Below are 26,054 nucleotides of genomic sequence, written 5' to 3' on the forward strand. Positions count from 1 at the left end.
CGATCCAATTGTATCTGATTGTAATGCATTTGGACAAGATATTAAAAAAGTTTGACTTTAAAATATTTGTTTCGTCTTTATGTGCATCCCAAGGGCGAGATATTCTTACAATCACGTACTGTAAATCTGTTTAAACTGCATAATTCCAGATTTTCACAATTTACTCCTCGAATTTCTATTCCCAATACGAATATTTTAGTGAGAGGATCCCTCATAAAACCTGCCACGATGAACTTGAATATCGAACACATCCGTACTGGTTTAAAGCTACTTTATAGGGGGAGCAAAAGTTTTCAACACCTTCGTAAAACGAAAACTTCAACCCTTAGACTTTTCAACCCATTTTCAGTTTAAACTGTTCAAACCCTACCTGGTTGGACTTTTTAACCCTTATTTTGAAAAGTTTTCAACACCTTATTAGAAATATTTTCATTGTCATATCAAAGACATTTCAATCCCTATAGCAAAGACATTGAAAAGTCTTCGTTTTAAGGGGCGGGGGTGAAAAGTCTTAGCACTTTTAGGTGTTAAAATGACAATGGAAATGAAAAGTCTTGGGGTTGAAAAATCTTATAGCCTTTAAAGGCACTGGTGTAGCTCAAACAGACTTCGTTTCTGAAAAGGAAACGTCCAAATCTGCATAAAAACTCAAGATTTAGGAGCTGAAGGCGATTTTCACATTGGTTAACATTCTAGGGTAAGCGAGTAAACTTTTCTCAAATAAGTCAATTTCTACGTTTGAAAGACGGTCGAACGTAGTTAAGTGCCGAATAACGAAAACTTTGATGACTAAAACGGCCCCAGATATATGCCAAAACGCACAAAATGCATGTAGGATAATCGGAAAAGATACAAGGGAGCATGCCCTAAACCTCCACCCCCATAACTAATGTGCCTGTTCATTCAAATTGTCCCAGCTACGCCCTCGATAGCGACACTTATTCTTCAACTGTGGGAGCAAATTGTTAACAAGTAAACACGTCAAAATCTTAAATAAATAGAAGAAGATAAGAATCTATGGCATTTGTACAATACAAATGAGAATGTTATGTGGAAAAACAATGACAGATGCAACCCACACTCCACAACATCACATTCCACAGCACGATTTAGCTTCAGTCAGCTTTAAAGGGACTTGTTCATGGTTTGTGAAATGCATTTTTTACAATTGATAATAAAATAAAGTGTGGCAAAATCGTTAGAGGTGTTAAAAAACAATGATACTGACGGTTGCAACCCTCCAACAAACGTAAGTATATGCTCAAATATTGCCGTCTTCGAAGTCCACAATTTTGAAAAGCGTTTTGTAAAAAGTTTAAGATATAAAATGGCATTTCTTTACATGTATACTAAAATTCGTTTATTTAGGAAATTACTGTTAAAAATCCACTTATCGGTCAAAACGCAAACATGTACATGTAGGGGCTGGAAGAAAAAATAGGGTTGGTCGGGTTAATGGAAACAATGAATTATTTTTTTTACGCTGCTTAGGTAGTTTAGATAAAAGAATGTTTAAAATGTTTTGTGTTATGAAATTGAGTGAACATTTAAGTATTAGATGATACCTCTTTATACTTTGTTGATTATATTGAAACTGATTTTGAAAATCCTGATTTTAAAGCCGAATTATGTAATGGAATACAGTAGCTTTAAGGCAATGAGGTAAAATGAAAATAAATATATTTAAAACGCCATCAACATCATCGCTCATTTGTTTCTGTTCTCTTTCTTTTTCAGATAAACAAGGGAGATAACAAAGCAATTACGATTATCTCCCCGAGTTATGCCCTTGTTATACATGTCATAATGTCTCTGAGTTTGTGTGTACAAAGTTTTATTCGAATATCATGAATAAATATGGCCAAGGTTTAAGTTTGTGTACATCAAATTTCTTCTTTTAACAAGACCTGTTGGTCATTGGATCAGTCATTGGACCGGTCATTGGACAGCGCGCTCGACTACACCACTTTGTCTTAGAAATGAATATAATAATGATGTAGTATGTGCCTCTTCCTCTTCCTGCATATCAAGTTTGGTCACAATATGTCAACCCTAACTAAAATTATTTGATACCATATGTGAGTTTTTAAACTGCCCTCCCACAGGCCCGCCCGAACCTGTTTTAAATTAACCTATGTTCCTAAGTCAAGGGGCCATAATTCATATGAAGGATAATATTGAGTTATCAATATGTTACTTTATTGTGTGATGGTCCTGAACAACTGTGTGAAGTATTTAGTGAATACAATGAAGGGTATTGGAGTTTTAAGTGAAAATGCCAACCTGCCCAAAAACATAAACCTAAGTTCCCAAGTAAATCAGGGGCCATAATTTGTATAAAGGATAATATGAAGTTATGCAACTTTATTGTGTGATGTTCCTGAACAACTAAGTAAAGCATTAAATGAATAGAATGAAGAGTATTGGAGTTAAAAGTTGAAATGCCAACCTTCCCTAAAATTTTAACCAGACGCTGACACTGGGCAAATAGTAAAGCCTCCTTTAACACACACTTGAGCTAAAACCGGATGAGCAAAAAGCATAAATAAAAATCTGACAAAGAACTGCATGTCTCTCTGAAGATGAAAAATGTCATGTCTCTAAAGGAATTTGTCAACATTTACCTCAATTACAGTATATTTTAAACTATATAAATCTCACTGAAGATTTTTTCATTGTTTTTTAAGCTCTTAAATGTTGAACAAATATAAACACAAAAATAGATGAAAACTATACTGTTATGATGTGACCGACTGTCACATTTATACACTTCAATTGAGAAATTAAGGCCAGCAAACAATATAACGAATGCATTAATTAAAACTACGTTTAATTTAACAACATACAAGATACATAGTTATGCATATCACAGAAATGCTAAACTGTCTTGCTTTCACAAGCTACATATATACTATTTTTGCAAGTATAAAAATACCACTTCCTACATCAATTATACTAAAATAAATTACACAACCATAAAATCAGCACCAAACCGGAGTGCCAACTCTTCACAATTGTCTCAGCAAATCAATAGACAAAACTCATTGGGTATTTTAAGCCAGAGTGCTGGAACTTGCTACAACTAAGTGCATTGTCATTGTTAACATGTATACCAAGTTTCATTAGATCTGGAATGGTTGTTTTTACCAACACTAATCAAAAAAGTTGCTCCATGATGAGGACAATGATGGTATGGTGGTTTGGCCAATGACGTTATTTTCTTTTCTCGGAAAAAAACAGACGCGCTGAGACATTTTTTAATCCTTGTTGTTCTTCGTTTTCACTTTGGGTTTGAGTTCAAAGGTGACAGCAACCCTGCAAGAGACAGTGACGGTTGCCATGGCGATGGACTGCTGGAGTGTTGGCCGATTTTCTATATCTGACACGCCCTCAATCTGCCCCTCCCACTCACGATTTTCCTCCTCCTGACAAAATTTATTAAAATGAAGACAATGAAATGTTATCTGGCAGACAATTTCTAATTATTCAGTAAAGTTTGTTAAATATAAACATACATGAAGAGTAAGGAGTTGGTAGTCATTATTTAAAACATCTTAAGTCATTTTCAAACTAAAGTAAATCTTTCTAATTCAGATATCTCACAGGTCATATAATATTATTTCTGAAATACTTTATTTTCATTGACTATCAAACCTAAATGTATACACTTCTCTTGATTAATGATTTGTACTAACAGGGCTTTTTCTATAGTACCCACGGGTCTGACTATCGGACCCATACCCAAAGCAAAATATAAGATATTTTTCCCAATTTTCAGAAAAAAATCTCAATCAAAATTGAAAAAAACATTTTTTTTTTTTTTTTAGAAAGTCTTTTTACATGTACTGGATCATTATCAACATCATATCAATTATGTGATGTTAAGTTTTTTTGATAATTGAATTCGGAAATCATTGATTTTCATCACATTCAGATATCTGTATAAAATATTATCTGTCATGATCGATTTATTGCAATAGATATTTACACCCAAGGATTGATATTTCAGCCATTTTGGGTATTTTAAAGGGAAATAAACTAATATAAAACCATTTCCTAATTCGCTGGAGACTAGCCAGCTTTTTCTTTTAACTGTAAAATTTCCCAATTTCGGCATTTTCACGACGCAAAATTTCCCAAAATGTCTAGGGTCTTTTTCCCAAATTGGGCAGAAAAAGCCCTGACTAATTTACAGTTGTGTGATAGGATAAGAAAATTTTTGCGCGTTTATTTCAATAATAGCAACTATGGAACTGTCAAAATGTCCACTTCATGTTATCGATGTTGTGTTAGTATATTTATGTTTTCGATGCATATTTAGTAAGATCAGTTGATATGAATGTGTTTTTGTATGTTTAATATTGTTTTATATATTTATATTATTACTTAATTTAGTTTATTTGTTTATATAAATTCTAATAATATAATATATTATAATAAAAGTCCCCATTACTCTGAGTTCTGAGACTTTTAAAGAACATTTTCTTTCTGATGAACAGGATAAATAATGTTTTCTTTGCAAAATATAGTTAACATATATTAAAATAAGTTATGAGTGTTAATACTATAAACTTAATAGGTATGTGCATCACCAAGCCCCAATTTCTCAAAACTTCTTAAGCTTAACAGGCTTACGTTGCTTATTTCAATTAGCAAAAGTACATACTTAAAGTGATTTTTCATAAATGAAGAATGGTTTATTGTGATAATTATAACGACAATTCCTATCTTAAGTATTAACACATTTAATAAAGGAGTAAATAAAACTCAAAATATTGAAAGACAAAAATAGTGGCTTTAGCTTAATCCTGTTAAAAGAGACTTAAGAAGTTTCGAGAAATTGGGACCAAATAAAATATGATACTTATTACTTAAGCTTGTGGCTGTCTAGGATGTTAAGATTGTTCTAGGTTTTAGATGACCTTCATTCAACTGACCTGTTTTGACATCTACATGTATATGTATTGTATTAATATTGCTTTTAATGTGTTCTTTACCACTGTTGGATTCATTATGATTTGAATACAACCTACCTGTATACAAATCGGTTTCCCTACTGCTTGGTGTACAAATTTGGCCATTTCCTGTGCCTTCTGTTTTGCATTATGGATGGAAAGAAGACTGGCCTGTTGTCTGTAAATAAATAAGGAGCATAATCTAGTGAATAATGTTAAAAACGCTTATCAACATCTGTAATTACTTGTACTATCTTAATGCAAAGAAGAAATCATTATTTATAACAGTTTCTATTTCAAACATATTCTTCTATTGTTAATTTAAATTTTAATATTTATAGTTTGGAAAACAGTAAAACAGTAGGTTATACAAATATTCATTTTTTAGTAGTCTCATTGGGTACATGATAAGTTGTACCAAAATGAAGTTGTATCACAAGGAAGATTTGGAGAAATATTCTCATGTACCAGGTATATTCAAATGTTTAGATATCAAGTAGGAATTAAAACATGGTGAGATCAACATCAATTTTTCAAATTTTCATTGAAGTTAATTTGTGTATAACACTACATGTTTAAAACTTTATTAACCATAGGTCACATACTATTATCCTCATCATTAATAATGTTGTACTTTGTAACATATATATGTAACAACTTTCCTAAATGTGGTATGACTTTGTAGTGGTACAACTTGTTGGTGTGACTTCTTGTGTAATCTTTTCATTTGATTGATTAAAAATATAAGAAAAGACACACAACCTTATTTTAAAAATGTACCCAGCAAATGCCCTACCTCAATGTTTCCAGTGTAGTTCCAGCATGGAAGAACTCTGGTGTCCCCACAGTGACTGCCTCATCCAGTTTCTCCACCAGTAGATTACAAGCTGACTGACACTTGTGGAAATCAAGGAATACAACTATCACCTCTGTAACCATGTCATACATCCCCTCCAGTCTTCTCATAAGTTTATGGATCTTTATATCTGCCTCCTGTGTGCATTAAATGAAATCAATAAAAGTGAGTATAATCTATACAAGAACAGAACTATTGTACAATCAAAATATCACAGACTCAGAAAAGTATGTGACCAATCTTATTTGCAGCTGGATAGAATTGAGCTAAACAGCATGGAAAACAAAAACTCTTGACATGTGCAAGTCCATATCATTACACCTTTGATCGAGGTTGGTACGAAGTTATATGAAATACAAATGACCATGACATGTTAGCAAATTGTTGTACAAGCCTGTTTCATTTTTTATGTGAATATTCAGTGTTCATGTACATCTTGGCATGAAAATAAAGATACAGTGAATTTCAGAATTTACCAGATCACACAACACCTGTATTTCTGTAATGGAACATAAATAATGTGTGCGTAAATACCTTTATGTTTTGGTTTTGAAATGTTTGTACAACATAGTCCAATCGGCGTTGCACGCTGTTTTTTACATCTTGGACATTATCTTTCTGGCTGTGAATCTTTACGGTAACTCTGCATCTATCTGGTGGCAATGAGACTTCACCAACGGCTGTCACTTTTATGATTCTGTCAGATTTTTCTGATCCCTGACTGTAAGGATTATTTGCATACATCCTGTCAGAAATCATTTTAGAATTTTGTGAAGTTTGTTCACCTGTCAGGCTAATGCTTTTTGTTTGTACGCTTGCAAAAACTTTAGAGGGACTGTAAAATGTCATAATATAAATGGTAGTACATAAGGCTACAAAGGCTAGGGTAGAAGTGTACAATAAAGGTATTCCCTCAAATATATTTTTTTGTTTATACTTGTTACAATCAATATCACGAAACGCTTGAAATTGGGCCAAGCAAGCGCTCGACTTACGATGTCGCTTACATTATTGACAATATCAATATTTTGTTTACTACTTATTTTAGATAACATGTTCAGAATAGACGCTTATTTAATCATAAGTCTGAAATATTGCGTTAATTATATGCATTTTCATCCGAAAACATTGAATTCAGTAGGCTCTTTTCATCCGTTTTTCAACGAAGTAAGCGACTTCCGGTTATTTTTCGACGGTGACACTTCATCAATTTTTATTTTCGAAACTGAAGCATATTGCAAAAGCTATGTCTTCTAGCTCGGGCAAACGACCTGATGGAACGGATGGCAGTGATCATTGGCATCGTGAAAGTGTAGCATGGCAGTACAAAATTAGGTAATAACCATATATGGTAACACGTATTCTGATGTTGTCATGCTTCGTACTCAAACTCTTTCGATCATTTATTGAATATTGACGTAAACATTCTCGTGACTATTGGGTTTGCAATGAACACACTTTATGCTAAATTTAGGCTGTTTATATCATTTCAGCTCCATCAATAAAGGAAGACTGAAAACTACACTGAATTTGCAGATTGTATTTGGATTGTTAGTCATTGTTCGACTTTTGCCTGGACTCACAGCACTTGTTGGATTGCCAATCTACAAAAAGCTTCAACACTGGGATATTCCTGCTCCAAAAGCCTGGGAGTATGCCTGGATAGTCAGTCTTGTTGCAGCTGTTTTTGGCCTAAAGTCGTTGCCTAAGAACGATGCACTGGTTTTAAAACAATTCCTTATTGGTACAGCTGTGTTTGGAATATTGCCTGTCATCTATGGATTAATAGAATTGTTTGATGACTTGATGCTTTATTACAAAGACAAGAAATCTTCATCACAAATTCTAGGATATCCAGCAGTGCTTGTGTGGTACATGTGCTTGGTAGTTTGTTTGCAAATGCACGCCTTTGGAATCTATTTTGGGGCAAATTTATTAAAAGCATGGAAGCCAAAAGACAAGAAGATAAAATAAACTAACAATGCAGAGCAAATATGGTTCAATAAAAAAAACTAACTTCCAGACTACACAAATGATGATTTTGCCATTCTTGTCTTTTCCGAACAGTCTCGTCTCTTACTTTTTGGTTATTCTGATAGAATGGCTTTTCCAAGTAATTTGTGTGAAATGCAATAATGTTTTTTATAAATTAATATCTGTGTATTTAAAAATAGTTAAAATGAACATTTTTGCTTACTTTCCATAAAATTATATGTTTCTAATATTGTTAATATAGTGCAATAATGTTTATGCTCAGATATTAAGATTCATCATATTATTTAATAGGGGTAAAAAACACACAAGTTACATATGAATGATATATACTAAATACCTACATTCAATAGTGCGTTTCATTTTTTCACTACTTTAAGGTTAAGAAGCCTTTTAATTAGTAATTTATATAATTGTTTACCTTATTCTTTTTGGTTCTATTTTTAAGCAAATTACTATTTTTGGAAATCTGAAGATGCTGATGTAATAATAATTATGACGATTATTGGCCTATGGTGTTACTAGTTTAAGTGGGAAATTAGGTAAATTCAACTCAACACCTTTTATAGCTTAAAATGTATTAAAACTTGTGTATAGCAAATATAGCATATGCAAAGACATGAATTGATGCAGTTAAAAAATGTTAAAGAAGAGAAAAAAACAATATTATAACTGAGAAAGGGAAAAATAATAACTAATATCTTATTCAGATATTTTTTATCAGGTTCTTAATTCACAGTCATATTTTTGCTTTACAAATATAGCTGGTTAGGTCAGGACAAACAAAAAGGAATATGTCACAGAGTGGTGCAAAATTTATTTTGTGGACTACGGTATATAAAATGCCTAATAAGAAGATGCCTTATTCCATATCAGTTTATTTCCTGATCACTTATTCTATGTATTCCTTTCATTTAAAAGTAGAATAGTACATATTAATGTATGCAATATGAAAATCATTTTCTATATATAACGATATTATGATTTTTTGTTGTATTGTACTATTACCATGTGCCATTTTATTCCAAATTTGTATGTTCCCATTGTTATTTGTGAAAGATTGAATTTATGCTCTGGTATTTGTGTATCCGATGTATATCCGGAGGATTTATGGTGTATAGAAAGACTATGTGAATACGTTTGAGAATGAGAGTGTAACATATTTATAATACCTAATGAAATGAATCATGTATTTTTTTAAGCTCTCTGTCATTCAAGGGTTTTGTTCCAGTTCCTTGTTAATTATTTCATAATGAGTATTGTATTGCTTGCAGTCTCTCATACCTTCATGTAAGTGAATATTACAGTTTCTCATACCTATATGTGAGTGAATATTACATTTCCTATGCATGATTATAATTGTAGACATCATATGTTTTTTTGCCAATGGATTGTTATACTTTTTTGTATGGCTTAAATGCGACTTTAAAGGATTTTTTTTCCATGTAAGACTATGTTAAGTGTTCAACATATCGCCTAACTGTGATTTCAACTTGTTCATTTGAGAAATCAATTTTAGTTGTATCTGAGTCCGTACTTACTAACATATTGAGTCTGAGTTTAAGACTCATATGCAGAAAAGTGAATTCTTAAATGGTTAAGAATATCTTTTGTATACTTATTTTTGCTAATAATTTTCTTTTCAAAATACATGCCTAAAAGTAGACCATATTATTTGTAACAGATGCAGCATTGTTTTCCATTTTTGCTCCTAAAATCGTACTCTACAACATAACTTAAACTTTGCTTTTCTAAGTTTGCGTCTTAAACTTAGACTCAAAATTTCAGTGAAAATGGACCCAGACCTTAAAGTTCCTGCATTTATAAAACTTGTGTTCTCAATTAAGTTATACGATCAGAGTGCTTTTGAAATTATATTTCTAGTCTGTTTGTTGTAAATCTTAATGCCCTTCAACTGAAATAATTGCTATCAGTTAAGTTTAGCTTCAAATAATTTCTACACACATGTCTTTCTAGAGAATTGTTAAATACATGTATTGCTGTTTGTATAGGATTGTATAGGAGAAAATCTTAAATTGTTTTACTTCTATCCATAAAGTGTTCCCAACTTTCACAGCAAGCAGCCGAGTGACCGTTTTATTCCCGTGTTGTTAATAATTGACCATGATTTAAATAAAGTCAAATTGCCTTGATATTATTTTATTTCTTCTTATATTTTGTTCAGGGCTATTCCAGTAAAACATATAACCCCTGGAGGGGAGGCAATTATTTAAACAGTATATGGGTGGATGTCTTTTTTTCGCTAATTTGGACCTCAAAAGGGTTAATTTGCTTCTGTAGGGGCTTGGCAAACTAGTAATGTAAAAGTGCCTTCCCCCTGGGGGTTATATGTTTAAATGGAATAGCCCTCAGTAAGAATACCTACAGACTTTTATAGTACTAGGGTTTTAGCCAAGTTTTAAAAAAGGACAGGGTGCTGCAGAAAATGGACAGGGTGCTGCAAAAAGGGACAGGGTGCTGCAGAAAATGGACAGGGTGCTGAGGGACAAAAGGGCACATTGTATCGGGCAGTAAATAATAAAAGCATTATGAATTTCATAGAAAATGTTAGAAATTGTGCTTTTTGGAAGTAGTATAAGGTTTCAACCATGAAATATGTCAAGTTTTTTGGATTTCATAATCACATTTCAAGTTAAAAAAAAAACACAAAAGACACATTTGATAATCATAAGCATTTAATTCTTTAAAGAGACTGTGTCACAGATGATAAAATAGCAAAAAAAAATTGTCTAAAAATTGGCATCGATGGGTACAATGCATTGAAACTTACTAACTGAAATACCAAATAGTTTACAATTTATTTAAGTTTAGCAGTTATTTCGTATTTTTCCATTAATTTTCCATTATTATTTTTTTACTGGGTATGTCTACCAGGTAGAATTAATTCCTTATGCGATTCCTTGGCTAGTCGGTGTTATCACGTGATATAACCGAGGTAGGGGTATAGCTTAATTATGTCACCCTATTAGAATAAGCCTTAATAGCTCAGTGAGTAAGACGCTGGACTTCAATTTTTGCGACGTGGGTTCGAACCCGGTCTCCGATACAATTTTTGTTTACATTTTGGTACTTTTTTACAATTATGATATCAAAGCGTAACACATTCTATTAGATAATTGTCCTGAGATTCGTTACAGAAAAAAACTTTTTTTGGTGCCAATCTGTGACACAGTCCCTATAAAGGCATTCTGGTCTCCATAAGGTCAGAAGGGTGCTTCCAATGAAAGACAGGGTGCAGCACCCTTCCATAACCCTAAAACCCTAGTAATGCACAGGTACCAAGCGCTCCCAATACTGACCAGGAGCGGCTCCAGGATTTGGCATTGGAGGGATGCAACTTTGATGTGTTCACTTGGAGAATATATTTGAGGGAGGTGTGGCAGGTGCGCACCCCCTTATCCGCTATCTATAGCGTCAGAGGGGGCACACATGTGGATGTTTGACCTCTCCCCACAAACTACTGTTCACTTGGATAAATATTTTCATGAAGGGTGGGGGTGGCAGATAAGCACCCCCCCCCCCCAATCGCTATGTATAGCGCAACTGTGGATATTCGACCCTTCCCAGAGACAACTGTTCACTTGAAGAAATGATTTGGGGGAGTATTGTATGTGCGAAACCCCTTAATCCACTTGTAGTAGTATACACACTACTTTATTTATATAACAGCGGTCGCCGAATGCGTGTCATAATGTCGCCGAATGCGTGTATTGACGCCGACCATTTGGTTCCCCGAACATCAGCATACTGAATTAAGAGCTCATAGGGCCCTGCCCACATCCAATGGCTGCAGAACGCGACCGTTTGTTTTATAACGACTTAAGGTTATTTAAGTACCAATATGGTCACTTGTCGAGCTAAAAGTGGCAGTCATTTTGATAATATCTTTATATGAGCTCATTTGACAATTAAAAAATCGGGTTGATGATTTGCCATGTTGCGAACATATAGTTTAGTTTAAACTTACTTGTTTTTTTAACGATTGTGAAACAAGTTATTACAACATTATATTAACCACTCTCATTGGCACGATGTTACGCACGAGTGTGATCTTCTGTTGTGGGAGAAACTGAAGTACCCGAAGGACACCCCCTTGTCCAGCTTGGTGACCACAAACCAAACTCACATGCGGTCAGGTAGGGAATCAAACCCGGGTTGCCTTGGTGAAGAGCGAGTGTGCTAGCCAGACAACCTGAATATGGAATTCGTTTGACAATGACAGCATGCATTCAAACATACAATGTGCGTAATGTAGTAAGTCCCATCATTTGAGTGAATCATTTTTTAGCTGTTTTCCCGGTTATTGTAGCTTTGGTGTCCCGGTGGCGGCCGCGCTTTTGTGCAAAAATCACCTTGGCCATAACCCAGCATTCATTCAAATGAAACTTGGTACATATGCTGCTATATAAAGACGCTACGCCCATGTATAGAAAGTTGCGTCACTATAATTAATACTTATTGCGTTATCCCTCTTATTGGACTGAAAAATCACAACAATACAAACGAAAAGGGTGGGGTGTTCTAGTGGTATAGATGCACCTCTTTCAAACCAAGAGGTTGTGGGTTTGATCCTCACCAGGGATACTTTCTCATGGCCTGTCAATAATGACACCAGTACTGGTATCAGCCCAGGAATCGGACTCCAGAGTGGTTTTATAAGCTATCAGCTTTCGTCACTATCGATCTTAAAGCTGCACCCTCTCAGATATGCCATTTTTACAACTTCTTATTTTTTGTCTTGGAAAGAGCATTTTTTTGCGTAAATAGCTGCAAACCAATGACATAAGAATGCTGACAAAAGATCAGATCGTAGATTTTCATATTTTCGTTCGAAAATTAATGTTTTGTGGCTTATACCGTTACTAACTGTTTGAGAAAAATGCATAAAACATCAATTTTTGAACTTAAAAATAAAAATCTGCGATTTTTTTGTCATCAGTCTTATATATCTGGTTTCCATGGATTTTCGCAATTTTTTTTTAAAAAGTTGTCAAAGCGTTCAATCTGTGGGAGTGCAGCTTTAAAGACATCAGTATAAACTAAAACAAACGAAGATTGGCGTTCGCTCCGTGGCGTTTTTGTTTAGTTATTGTTTTTATATACCCGCACCAGAGTGTTTGTGTAATTGTAACATTACGGCTTAAAAGTTTGATCAATTCAACATGTAAAACTTAGCGCCGTGTTTCTTTGTAATCAATGTTTAGTGAGCATGCCAGAACGGCAATTTCATATCAAAGACTCGCTTTTCTTAGGGTTGTACCCGTGGTAAAGCTATGCTTAAAAACCAAGCTGAGACAACTCTAACGAACCTCTTTTTTGTGAATGTCAAGAAATCTCCCTGTCGTCATAAACAAACGATGTCGACTCAGAATTGGTGTTATTGGCTGTTATCAGAAAGATTGCGAAACACTACTTGTACGTGTACGTGTGGACTACTTTTTGTGAACAACGTCATCATGTTATATGTACACTGTACAAGATTAGAATGACACACGATCGCACGAGGAAAGTTATTTTTGCGAGTATCACCGAGTCTACAGGTTAGTGTCTGAACATAATTTCGCAAACGACTTAAAAACGACTTTAAAACTAAACAGCAAATTTTACGTGTAGCTACATTCACTCTCACATGTCATGTTTCTCACAGCATTCTCCGCATTCGGAACATCTCGGCCACTTTCCATCGAAAGCAACCTCGGCTGTATAAGGACGGTTTACAATGTCAGAAATCTTTACATTTAACTACGCTACAAGCAGATCGCGTAGTTATTTCAGTTTAGCGGTTAAACTTAATGACTTTGCTTTTCGGAATCTTATTATTTATGCAATAATACACTTTACGCAACCAATTTAAACTTAGTAATACATTATACACTTTAGAATACTACACTTAGTTTAAACTTTTATTCAAATTTTACAAACTTCTCCCGTTGTTGTACCGGCATGCATCTGAGGCTGTTTTCGATGGAAAACCGCCGAGGAGTACCGAATGAAATCTCCGTAACCAGAGCGCATTCGAATGGCAGCGGTATCCGACGGTGCTGTTGGAACAGACAGATGTGTTAATTTGAGTCCTTCCTCTTCTTTCTACTCTTTCCTTTCCCCTTTCTTACTTTGCGAGCATAAAAACATTTCTTCCTTTCTTCTACATCCTTGATTTTCTTACATTTCGGCTTCTTCGGCCCGCGACATTTCCCGTTCTTTTTCCTCTTGCAAGTTACTGGATTGGGCCCTGCAAGAAACAAGGGGTAAGACAACTTTACACGGTAGTTGCTCATCATAATACCGATATTTCAACAAGCTTGGTTGTTCATTGGTTCGAGACCAACAAGGGAAACGTCCTTTTGGCCTCAACGAGAACACAAGTACAGATACTGCAATTTTGACCACATTTGCTACTGTAATCAGGGGCGGTAGAAGGATTAGAAGTTAGAGGGGGCGTATCTTTTTTTACTTGTGCCCATTTCTATGAACCGTAAATTGTAAAAAATAATTGGTTAAAATGATGGCAGGCGGGCTGTGGGGTATTCCCAAGAACATTATTGTTTAACAATGTCAAGAATGAAATTGTGCAATTTGGGCGTATTTGATTTTTTTTCTTCTCCTATATCGAAATAAAAAGAACTTTGAAGATTTTACTTTTCTTAGCCTTGACCTCAAAACGTTAATGAATCTGAGCCCCGTAATGTTTCTTATGTTGAATGTGCTATTCTTCTAATTATTTTGATAGATGAACATTGTTAATTAATATAATTGACAAAGAGACTATCCATATAGGAGGGAAACACTTTCGGCGTACCTACGACAGGCGGCTGAGTTGGCGGCTGGGTCGTGGCGGGGAGGAGGTCAAGAACGCCCTTGGAAAGTAGCTCATCACAGACGTCGTTGTTCTGGGGTCCACTGTCATCGCCCAGTTTATAAACTGTGAACACAGACGCTTAGGTCAGATGGTTAATAATGATCATACCAAAATCGATACAAAATACTGACATTTTAGTTTCAAAATCAATTACAATTAAAAGTTTAATTTCAATATTGCAAGTAGTTTGTACATTTGAAGCAGATGACAAAGCCGGATCCACCGTTAGAGTCCACACTGACGTTGAAATCAAACCGGAAGCTAGAGTCCCCCTTCGTGCCGATCGTCAGCGCGGTACCCGGAGCTGCGTTCACGAGGGAGCGGCGCTCCATGGAGTTTGTACCTATCACCATGACCCTGTCATGCTCACCCACGTCCATATGGTGAACGGTTACATGGAGACGGTGACCGCTGAGGAGCGGCAGTTCCAGTGAGCAGTTCCTCTCTGTGCTCTCATATGACCAGGGGAATGAAGTGTGGCTCCGGATGAGACCCTCACTTCGAGCGTAGGTTGCGCTGCTGGAAGTGCGATGCGGATTTCCGTCCGTATCAGCGCAAATGTTAAGAAGTCGGCTCTCACTGTTCCCGCTATCTGCGATAATTCCGAAAAAAAATATTATTATACTTTTTTATTTGCGATTTAATGCTGCACTCTCACAGATTGAACGTTTTGACAACTTTTTTTGTCTTGGAACGAGGCATTTTTTCGAAAATCCATGGAAACTAGTTATATAAGACTGCTGACAAAAAAATAAGATCGCAGATTTTTATATTTAAGTTCAAAAATTGATGTTTTATGCGTTTTTCTTAAACCGTTAGTAACGCTTTAAGCCATAAAACATCAATTTTCGAACTTAAATATGAAAATTTACGATCTGATTTTTTGTCAGCAATCTTATATCATTGGTTTGCAGATATTTACTCAAAAATTTGCTCTTTCCGAGACAAAAAAATAAAAAAGTTGTAAAAATGGTATATCTGTGAGAGTGCAGCTTTAAAGTGACTCGCTCATGGTTTGTAAAATGCGCATTTTTAATTACGAAATAACGTGTGGCAAATCATATGGAGTGTTAAAACAAAAATACCAAAAGCTGGAACCCATCAGCAAATGTTCATATTTGCTCAAATATCGTCTTTGAAGAGCACATTTTTTATAAGCGTTTATTTATTGCGATTGAAAATTAATTACGACCGTGGTGTTGCCGTGACGGTGATTGGTTGAGTTACATTATCACGTGATGTTATCAATGTATCCTTAACAGGTCAACAAACCCACCACTTTTAATAAGGTACCGGCGGCCGTGTGGACTAGTCGGCTGTTTGCATTTTTTTTCTTGACTTTACCGGCATTTGTTCGAACCCAACTAAAACCAAAATACTTTTTTATGTTATAACTGTATTTTTTTTCTGCAATTTTGATATTAAAGAGTAAATAATGATAAAATAAGTGTGTTCAGAGACAATACCGGTCAAAACTTATATTTGGCCCCAAAACATGAGCGAGTCACTTTAAGGGATCCCAAGACCAATTTAGCTGATAGTCCTTTTACCATAATGTGATGCAACAACTTTAATACCTGGTGACCTCACACAAATTTGGTGTTATTTAAAACGAATTGCTTGCTGATAACTTGAATGCACATTAAATGGCGGAAAGTACAATTTAAGATCAAGTCGTTGCACATTGTATCTTTCGTCTTCGTTTTAACTAAAATCGGACGTGAAATTGCATAATTTGCCAGAAAGCTTCTTATATATTATATTATTATCATTATTATTATAATTATTATTATTATCATTATAATTATTATTATTATTATTATTATTATTATTATTATTATTATTATTATTATTATTATTATTATTCTCTGCCCATGAAACCGCAATCGGAACAACTCGGCCATTATCCAACATAATTGACTATTGTCTATCTCGTTCCGAAGCTTGCCGAAGAGGGCCGAGTGAATAACTTTTTCGAGCCACCAGGCCCCAAGTTATCGAAATGATCTCATGCATAACAGGCTGTAGAATCTTATTTCACTTAAGCCAAATCACTTTAACTTGATTTCACATAATAAGAAAACACGTTACTGTGATTATCATCAAGACAACCAATAACTCTTAAGATTGAGAATATTAAACAAATTACTCCAAAATAAAAAGTATGTGTTGTACTTGATCTGTTATATTAAAGGACTAATTTAAAAGATTGTTCGAGAAATTGGGACTTGTCATCCAAAATTCGCAAAATTGTATATCGGATGCCTAAAAATACATAGCAGGTTTATGCTATCAATACAGATAAATATATCATGGTCATGATTAATGCATACTTAATCTCGAAATCAGTTAACTAAAATGATATTGCTTAAACACTATTTTACCATTCGGAGAGTCCTTATGATTAAAGCAGGAGTAGCCACTGATTTCCACGAATCCTGGGCGCCGGGCTATACACTTGCTGAACTCCGACGTCTTGACGATGACGTCAACCGGAAATTCAACGTCACATTGATCTTGCCAGTAGCACTGGTGTTGTGCAACCATTAGAGTCGACGTCAGACCAAGGCAAACTGGATAACAAAACAAGAGCTTGTTAAAGCTGTATTGTCACTGATTGAACGTTTTGACAACTTTTTTTATTTTTTGCCTTGGAACGAGCCAATTTTTACGAACATTCATGGAAACCACTTATATCTATAAGGCTGCTGACAAAAAAAATGCAGATTTTTATATTTATGTTCAAAAATTGGATGTTTTATGCATTTTTCTCAAACCGTTAGTAACGGTTTAAGCCATAAAACATTAATTTTTGAACAGAATCTACGATCTGTTTTGTCAGAAATCTTATATCATTGGTTTGCAGCTATTTACGCAAATATTTGCTCTTTCCAAGACAAAAAAAGTTGTAAAAATGGTAAATCTGTGAGAATGCAGCTTTAACGGACTCGTTCACCATTTATATGGACAGACATCGAGAACAACAATTTTGTGAGAAATGTGAATTAAATAGTTGGAATAAGACCAAAGTCGTTGTATGTTGTTTTAAAGTAGTTCGATGGGAATGAAACTGTTTTGGTGCCATATGACCTGTAAAAAATTTCTTGACATTTGACCTAGACTATTATTTGTTTTCTTCAGATTTATCAAAGGGGTTTATCTTTCCAACGATTTAGCATAACATATAAAACTTTGAATTATTGCAGTTTAACAAAGTCAGAAAAATCTCGAAGTGCCTAAAAATCTGGCAATTCGATATTTTCTGACATTGTTTAAATAAACTGCAGCAACTCAAGGCTATGTTATGGTAGATCGTTGATATGAGTGACCCCTTTGATAAATCTGTATTTTTTTTTAAATATTTTAGGTTAAACTTCACTTCATTTTGTACAGGTCATATGACATATGTGAAAAGGTTTGTCGAAGTGTTTAAAGAAACTAAACTCTCAAACTCTGGTAAAAGACCGAAGACGGGGCTCCGTAAGCGGCGTAGACTCCGCTATGTTTCATTTAAAAGGGTGAAGAAATAGGAAAGTTATATTTGTTTATTCATTCGAAGCAAAATGTTGCCTTCCGATGTAGCATTTATGACGTAATTTATCACGTGGTATACACACACCGTATATTGTTACTGAATGAAAGTGCGTATTCTTCTTCTATGCAACAACGAACACACACTGCATGTTCTAGCAAGATCTCTAAACAAGAGCTGTCAGTAGACAGCGCGCTCGACTATTCTCAGTGATTGACAATATAAAATAATATCCATCCTGGAGGATATTGTTAAAGAGTAGTTAATAACTTGATTCACGTGCAAGTAGCACTCCAGTACCATAAACAGCTTCACTTACTTACGTACAACGATGGCTTGATTTCTGAAATTTGGTTTTATTTGATAAAAATAACAAAGATGGAAAAATAAGAAATGAGAACTGACTGTAAATGAGTCTCTTAAGGGGATAATTATGTCAAAATGCTTGATACAGTTACCTCCTCCTGTACACAGGTTCGGATCATGAAGGTGAACAAGATTGCCAAGTTTCAAAGCCAGATGTCAATGGACTTTGAAAATATTTGAGGTGGTACGCAAACTTTAACATAAGTGGTTACGCTGACGCCGACGCCGACGCTCGGGTGACTAGGATAGCTCTCCTTATTCTTTGAATAGTCGAGCTAAAAATGTGACATGCTATATTATGCAAAAAAACGTTAATTAATGCTCTCGAAAAATGAATGATTTTCGTCACAAATTATGTTTACATTTGTAATTGACTATACTGACTTCTTTTTCAATTATTTCAGTCTATAAAGCTGACTTTATCTTATATAATATACGCATGCAGCTTATTGTCAAGAAAGGTTCACCAAATCATCGGTGAGCTTTCACAAATGCTTAAAAAACACAACCTTTTTCAAAACAGGAGCCGACACCGGAAGTGAGCTGCACGTTGGTAATGTAGCCATAAGGACAGCGGAGGCGGTAGCCGCCAGCATCCCCATGGTCCAGGCAGCCAGAGTAGGTCTGTCCTACCGATGTGACGCCCCGGACGCGGGCAACTGCACGTGCATCAGAATGATTTTGTGAGTAATTTATTTTTATTTTTATTTAGTATGTAGAATCTATGTTGCAAATTAAAACCCATGTAATTTTCCTATTTCATATCTTAATTTTTATCATGTTATAGCAACAGTATTTAAGAAGAAAAAATTCAACACTTGAAATTGATTCAGTTGCTATTGAATATTCAAAATGCGTGTTTAACAATCACTCACAAATTGCTACGAGCACTATCGCACGTTAATTTATACAGTAAACATAAACATTGTATATATTACGTCAGATAATTACCAAAAACGTTAAAAAATATCCAAAACACAGTGATCGTTTCCATACTTCTAAAACCAAGATTCCAGTAAATAAACAAAATGTTCTGAAACTAAAATGTTTAAAGAATCAGCCTAGCACGTAGATAACAAATCTAAGAAATTGGGCCAAGGTTGATAAAGTTAGCCTGCAGTGAAATTAAATTAGCAGAAATCTGCAGAAACACAGGCCCAGACACGGATTCGTAATATAAAGATTTTGTGGAATAATACAGACGGAATCTTTTTGATCATGGTGCTACTGGCTACTGCTTGGAAATATAAATTATGGATTTATTAGTTAAAATATTAAATATATGTTTCTGCGTGTCAAGTAAGTACTGAACGAACGTTTTTAAATGCTTTTAAATTCTAGAAGGATGGAAATATAAATTATGTTTTTATTAGTTAAAATATTAAATATATGTTTCTGCGTGTCAATTAAGTATTGTACGAACGTTTCTGATGCTTTTCAATCCAGTATGCTTGGAAATATAAATCATGGATTTATTAGTTAAAATATTAAATAAGTGTTTCTGCGTGTCAAGTATCGGATAAACGTTTCTGATGCTTTTTCAAATAAAAGTAGATATTATGTAAAATGAAAAAAAAAAAAATAAATTATTTTTCTAAAATTGACAAGTTTTAATAAATTCAGTGCGATTTGGTCACATGATTATAAACGTATAAAATATCATGCGATCTTTTTTTCGTTTTATGTATTTGCCTTATTCTTGATTCGAATCGTGATATATGAGGGTTGTCCGGAAAGTTTTCGTAGTTGTATATCACGTTCAACATGTATGCCGTGAGATTCCCATGGACTCCCAGGGCTTTGGCCTATAATGTGCCAGTAGTTTGCCAGTATATGTCTCATGTGACCATGTTCATTCGGAACTCCTCGGTCATTTTCCATCGAAAACAACCTCGGATATATGCCGGTACATCAGAAAAAAATAGTTCGTAAACTTTTAAATAATAGTATTAATTAATTGTAGTGTTTTGACGTGTATTGTGAATTACTGACTCTAAATTTATTGCCATTGAAGTGTACAATTGCATAAATAATTATGATTCCCAAGAGTAAAGTTATTTAGTTTAACTGCTAAATTGCAATTACTACGCGGTCTTCGTGCAGTGTAGTGAAATGTAAAGATTTCTGACATTGTAAACCGTCTCTATACATCTGAGGATGTTTTCAATGGAAAATGGTCGAGGAGTTCCGAATAGGCCATGGCAAATCGAACCTATGTCGAGACCGGTTTAAGGTCGTCAGCGGCATAATGGATATTTTCAGTCATACATTCGGGAATAATTATCTTTTGTTTCAGTATTTGTGCAAGAAGTGTTAACGGTTCAATGTAACTCGACCAAAGGAACTACAGACTTGTTCAATGCAAAAATCCGCTCGTGCAATCCATCGGAGATCGATGACGGGATTCACGTGAATGTCACGTGCCCCAACGAGCACGTGATCGCGGATCTGGAAGTGACTTCCGGTATTTTCAATGACAAATGCACGGGAAAAACGAAAGACTTAATAGTTGCAGTTAACAACTGTTATTGGAACAATTCATGTTCTCTGGCACTCCCAAAGACGAAAATGATCACGTGCGAATCGGAAGCAGACACGTGTCTGTGTTTCATGCAGAACCCGGATTTTCTGGTTGTGACACGCGCTAAATGCGTTAAACAGAGTTGTGAGTGACTGTTAATTGCTTGGTTTAAGGGCCTTCCACAGTGCAAAAGTGGGTGGGGATGGTTTTTTCGACAATATAAATAGTTTTAGTGTCAAATGCTCCAGTCTAACAATACATCATGTAGTTTCTTGATGATATACTTTCATATAAAGGAAAAATGTTTTAAAATATTACACCAAATTATCTTCCTGAGGTGGTATTCAATAAACAACTTAAGTAAATCTTATTGTCGTACATTATTGACTTCATTCACACTATTGGTCAGTTATTAATAACAAGTAATCCGATTGGCTACATCGCTCTTAGATCTAATTAAGACCAACATCGGATTCCAGGTTACAGAAATGCACATATCTTTCTTAAACAATCTCCACACATACCCATGGCATTATTGATAAGGTAACAAAACAGGGGCGAATCCAGGATTTGAAGTTATAGGGGGCGTAGCTTAAGGGCGTAGCCTTTTGACTTGCGCCCCTCCCTCAGAACTGAAATTTTATTTGTTTTAAAGTGTTTGGAGGCGGGGGTGTACTTTTTTTTAAATCAATAAATTGTCCGAAATTATGTATTTAGGCGTATTTTGTCTCCTTTAATCAATTAAAAAAAAACTTGCACAATTTTAGGTGAGTGTAGAGGGGGGGATTTGATAATTTTTTCCTGCAAATTTTTCTCAACTCTTTTCTAAATCTACACATGTTTCAAATATTGTGTGCATCACGCTTACTTTATATTGAACCTTAAACTTAATTTAAATATGAAACATGTTATGTTCTGTGTAAGGCCCTTAAAAACATAGAACTTTACTTAGCATTAATTTCGCACCCTGACTCAAACCTTTGCGGAAAAGATATTAAAATAAGGGCAAAATATGATCTTTTATAGTAATATACTATCAAGTCCTGTAACATGTTATAAGCTAGAAAGGATTGCATGGTTGTCGTGATTAACTTACATTGTGCTGATTTTTTTAGAACTGTTCATGACACCTTTAACAGTTAACAACGACCTCATTAATCACATTATTAACTTCAAGTAAGTTCTCAATATAGGGCCAATTATCATGGTTCCAGAGTAGTACTTAAACATCGGCTTGAGTTTATGTTTCGATATTCATGTAAACATAGTGTATACAATTATATTTCTTCGCAGACATTAAAGACTTTCGTTGCCGTGGTCCAAAACCCCGGCCTTCGAAGAAAGAAGGCCTCCTACGAAGCACGCGGCGTCTGAAGAAAGGGGGCCTCCGACGAAGCAAGCGGCGTCTGAAGAAAGAGGGCCTCCGACGAAGCAAGCGGCGTCCGAAGAAACCGAAAGAAACCCTGCAGAAAGTGGGCCTCCTCCGAAGTCATGAGACCTTCCCCTGGTTTTACCGGAAGTCGAATAGCATCCTGCGGTGCAAACAGCGCATGCGCAGAGAAAACAACCTCGTTCTAGATTGGAAGGTGAACGATATATGTGAAATCGACGGACTCAATGTGAAAACTGGAAAAGTGAGAACGGAAATTTTTGACAGCAACCAATCTGTGATAACGAAGGGCAAGAAAACAATTGGTATTACGTTTAGAAGAAGTCAGAAGGATGACGTCGATTCTGGGTGCGGAGGCTTCCTCATGTGCTATATAGGTAGTTGCTTTACACTATCAACTCTGGTTCAATTTAGAATATTTTAAATGCAGACACTACGTGCACACCTTGACCCTGAACACAGGGGCCCCACATGCAATGCCATGAAAGTCTAGATCTTCTGTCATACCAAATTTGGTCAAAATATGTCAACCCTAACTTAAGTTATTCAGTTCCAAACTTTTTTTTAACTACAATGACCTTGACCTTGATACTCGGGGCCCAAGCACACACGGCTTATTTAATTTGGTGGCCGAAAAAGGGGTCTCTTCCCTGACGGGTAGATTAGCTTTAAATCTTTCGCTCACGTACAGAAATCACAGAGGAACTCCTGACTTTCAGATTGGGGGTAAACACCATAATTTAGAGGAAATGCTCTTTAAGGAAATCTTCTATATCACTAGCGAATTAGAGAGAGGGGGGGGGGGGTCAGCCGGTGCGCGATCCCTCTAAAATCTGCTTAGTTTACCTTTAGATTTAATATGGAAAAAACAGTAATAACATACGATTAAATTGCACCAGTTCTGATTACAAATTGTTAACACTTGCATGAGGGAGTAACCCCCAACCCCCATGCAAACAGTTTATGCCATATACATTCGATTCTGAGTGAGTGGCGTATGTCAAAGGGTTGCACCCATAAGTAACGCCCCTTCTAACGCCAATTCCTGGAACCGTCCCTGTATATTGTTTGTTAAAACCAATGTATGGTAGTACATTACACCTATTTTCAAACGAACGTAATTTATCTTTAATGCTCTACAGATATAAAGCAGAACGTATCGGGCTACGTCAATCGAACAAAATGGGCGTGTGATGACATCATGGATAAGAACGCGACGATCGAGATATCGACACGAGACGGGGATAAGCGGGGTAAGTAGGCCCATTCAATTGGTTTTACAGACATTGCAAGAGAAACGAAATTACAGATTCCCTACGTCTGAATGAGTCAGTTACTTGATGAGCCCGATGACCTCTTGATGCACTCTTACTCCCAAATAAGATTCACCACAATAAATGATATTGTTTTAATTAATACTCCAAAAAGGATGAATAAATATCGAAAACAATGGTTCATATGAAGGATACCGAGTTTAATTTGGAAGATATGTGCATAAAAAAGGGTATTTATACCTTATGATACTAAAGAAAACCGAAATAAATATTTTAGCATTCACCAATCATTTAATATTTTTGCGCTTTCTACTATTAGAAACACGGTTACAATCTTGTTATCAGTTACTAATATATTCCATATTAAATGCATTATTTAGTAAGTAGTTAAAGGTTTATCAGTCAAAATTGGTGTTTGTAATACATGTGTATGTATTGATTTTGAAAAAGAGTGTCACTTTATAATACAGGGTATGTTTGACATGGAAGCCCATTATTGCCAATCGAACAAACTTAAAAAAGGAAATAATGCCGATATGTCGGAAAGTTCCAGTTAGATAATCGAAATTTCGGGATTTTAAGTCGATATTAAACATGCATCCATACTTTTGTTCAATCGGCTCTAATGCGCATCCATTGTCTTACTTTATTGTAAATCTACAAAAGAATAATTCATATAACCATCTGCCCGTAACGTTTTTGTTTTAGTGAGGTACAGCCAGATCTGCCCGAGTGACGTAGCGACCATCGACTGCTGCCCACAGTTATGTGAATGACGTCAATGAAGTGTTCTTCCGTTTGACGTTCATCTATAGTGCTTTGTGATATAAACTTGATACTGCTTGGTCTTCGAGCAATTCTGATTAAATTTATGTATGTAACTGCAACTGCAAATCCGAATGACTGGTTGTACATTAAAGGGACTAGACACCAGATGATTCCACCACAAGAAAAAAAGCAAATAGTAAAAAACAACAACTTGATATCGTTGTGTACAATGCACTGAATCTTACTTACTGACGTATCACATCGCTTATGACACATGTATCTTTCAAAGTTTTTGCGTATTTTTCCACTGCGGAATTTACTGGGTCTGTCTACGACGTAAATACCAAGGAATTTGAAAAACTATTGCGGTATATTTATTTGTACTAATCACGTGACTTTCACATGCTAACTATACGCGCTCTAAACTGAAAAACCATTTTTTGCTATTTTTTAAACGTATTGAAGCTGCGCTCTCACAGATTGAACGTTTTGACAACTTTTTTTCTTCTTGGAACGAGTCATTGTATATGAAAATCCAAGGAAACAAGTTAAATACGACAGCTGACAAAAAGTAGATCGTAGATTTTTATATTTAAATTCAAAAATTGATATTTTATGCATTTTTCTTAAACCGTTAGTATCGGTTTAAGCCATAAAACATTAATGTTCGTAAGGAAATATGAACATCTGCAATCTGATCTATTGTCAGCTGTCTCATATCATTGGCTTGCAGATATTTACGCAAAAAATTGCTCTATCCAAAACAAAAAAAGTTGTAAAAATGGTATATCTGTGAGAGTGCAGCTTTAAGACAGCGACAAAATACTATTTTAAATCATGTAAAATGATTTATTATCGGCACCATTCAAGCTCATAATGACATTACTAGGCTTATTTTGTGGAAATACGGTATTTGCCGATTTCGGGACAATCTGGTGTCAAGCCCCTTTAAAAATAAAAACATGGGCTTTTTGGGAAAGGTAATAACCTTGGCTCATGCATGGATATGGGGTTATTCTTTACAGTTGCCTGTTATTTGGTAATATATTCAGAAAGTTGAACGTTTTGTACTTCGTTTTATGACTCTTCAGTGAAATAAGATTCAAATACATGTATGTATACGTTGTCTCAAATATTTCAATGCGGTAAATAATGATAAAATAATCTACAATTTGCGATAAGGTTACATTTACATTTATCAAAGCCCTGTCCCCCTTTATCTGGACCAAACTCGCAATATTCATGATATATTATTATCATCAGTATAGTGTAAATTTTACTTTGCAAACTTGAGTGTTTTATCCCGTGTATGTGATCATGGACACGCCAGAAACTGTGGAAAAACTCGACGACGTCCTTAGATCTAAAGGTAAATGTACTCAGCAAATCATTAATTCTTTTTGGTGATATTTCATAATAGTATCTATAATAATACTGTTAAAACCATAAACGTATATGTTTAGGGATAATATCCCACGAGCGGATCCAGGAGGTGTGTGTGTGGGGGTGGGGGCATGCAC

At 35.2% G+C, this 26,054-nt stretch overlaps 4 protein-coding genes across 4 annotated transcripts; 2 read left to right on the top strand and 2 right to left on the bottom strand.

Annotated features, from left to right (window-relative positions):
- Positions 1-2,813: 2,813 nt before the first annotated feature.
- On the bottom strand, positions 2,814-6,752 carry LOC128239056 (interleukin-1 receptor-associated kinase 1-binding protein 1-like). The gene is made up of 4 exons (XM_052955496.1): positions 6,346-6,752; positions 5,752-5,948; positions 5,034-5,133; positions 2,814-3,425 (listed from the first exon to the last, which is right to left on the bottom strand). Exons 1-4 carry the CDS (start codon positions 6,658-6,660, stop codon positions 3,258-3,260), a joined length of 780 nt encoding a protein of 259 aa, XP_052811456.1. The 5' UTR covers positions 6,661-6,752; the 3' UTR covers positions 2,814-3,257.
- Positions 6,753-6,986: 234 nt separating this feature from the next.
- LOC128238528 (protein jagunal homolog 1-like) lies at positions 6,987-9,956 on the top strand. Its single transcript, XM_052954531.1, has 2 exons — positions 6,987-7,146; positions 7,305-9,956. Exons 1-2 carry the CDS (start codon positions 7,058-7,060, stop codon positions 7,783-7,785), a joined length of 570 nt encoding a protein of 189 aa, XP_052810491.1. The 5' UTR covers positions 6,987-7,057; the 3' UTR covers positions 7,786-9,956.
- Positions 9,957-13,714: 3,758 nt separating this feature from the next.
- LOC128239417 (uncharacterized) lies at positions 13,715-19,698 on the bottom strand. Its single transcript, XM_052956039.1, has 6 exons — positions 19,533-19,698; positions 19,091-19,240; positions 17,068-17,256; positions 14,877-15,275; positions 14,624-14,746; positions 13,715-14,056 (listed from the first exon to the last, which is right to left on the bottom strand). The coding sequence occupies exons 1-6, from the start codon at positions 19,573-19,575 to the stop codon at positions 13,887-13,889; spliced, it is 1,074 nt and encodes a 357-aa protein (XP_052811999.1). The 5' UTR covers positions 19,576-19,698; the 3' UTR covers positions 13,715-13,886.
- On the top strand, positions 19,697-25,595 carry LOC128239418 (uncharacterized). The gene is made up of 5 exons (XM_052956040.1): positions 19,697-19,880; positions 20,878-21,246; positions 22,396-22,869; positions 23,635-23,745; positions 24,475-25,595. The coding sequence occupies exons 1-5, from the start codon at positions 19,835-19,837 to the stop codon at positions 24,540-24,542; spliced, it is 1,068 nt and encodes a 355-aa protein (XP_052812000.1). The 5' UTR covers positions 19,697-19,834; the 3' UTR covers positions 24,543-25,595.
- The last annotated feature ends 459 nt before the right edge of the window (positions 25,596-26,054 follow it).

Source organism: Mya arenaria, chromosome 6 (assembly GCF_026914265.1).
Source record: "Mya arenaria isolate MELC-2E11 chromosome 6, ASM2691426v1".
In the NCBI taxonomy this organism is placed as follows: Eukaryota; Metazoa; Mollusca; class Bivalvia; order Myida; family Myidae; genus Mya; species Mya arenaria.

Excerpts from the sequence above, each read along its gene's own strand:
- LOC128239056 (XM_052955496.1), bottom strand. The coding sequence starts at position 6,660 with ATGACATTTTACAGTCCCTCTAAAGTTTTTGCAAGCGTACAAACAAAA. Across the intron at positions 5,949-6,345 it reads TTCAAAACCAAAACATAAAG|GAGGCAGATATAAAGATCCA; the intron begins GTATTTACGCAC and ends TAATGCACACAG. Across the intron at positions 5,134-5,751 it reads ACTACACTGGAAACATTGAG|ACAACAGGCCAGTCTTCTTT; the intron begins GTAGGGCATTTG and ends ATTTATTTACAG.
- LOC128238528 (XM_052954531.1), top strand. The coding sequence starts at position 7,058 with ATGTCTTCTAGCTCGGGCAAACGACCTGATGGAACGGATGGCAGTGAT. Across the intron at positions 7,147-7,304 it reads GCATGGCAGTACAAAATTAG|CTCCATCAATAAAGGAAGAC; the intron begins GTAATAACCATA and ends ATATCATTTCAG.
- LOC128239417 (XM_052956039.1), bottom strand. The coding sequence starts at position 19,575 with ATGGAAACGATCACTGTGTTTTGGATATTTTTTAACGTTTTTG. Across the intron at positions 17,257-19,090 it reads CGGCTCCTGTTTTGAAAAAG|TTTGCCTTGGTCTGACGTCG; the intron begins GTTGTGTTTTTT and ends TTTGTTATCCAG. Across the intron at positions 14,057-14,623 it reads AACTCAGCCGCCTGTCGTAG|GGCCCAATCCAGTAACTTGC; the intron begins GTACGCCGAAAG and ends TGTTTCTTGCAG.
- LOC128239418 (XM_052956040.1), top strand. The coding sequence starts at position 19,835 with ATGGATTTATTAGTTAAAATATTAAATATATGTTTCTGCGTGTCAA. Across the intron at positions 21,247-22,395 it reads TAAATGCGTTAAACAGAGTT|ACATTAAAGACTTTCGTTGC; the intron begins GTGAGTGACTGT and ends ATTTCTTCGCAG. Across the intron at positions 23,746-24,474 it reads ACGAGACGGGGATAAGCGGG|TGAGGTACAGCCAGATCTGC; the intron begins GTAAGTAGGCCC and ends TTTTTGTTTTAG.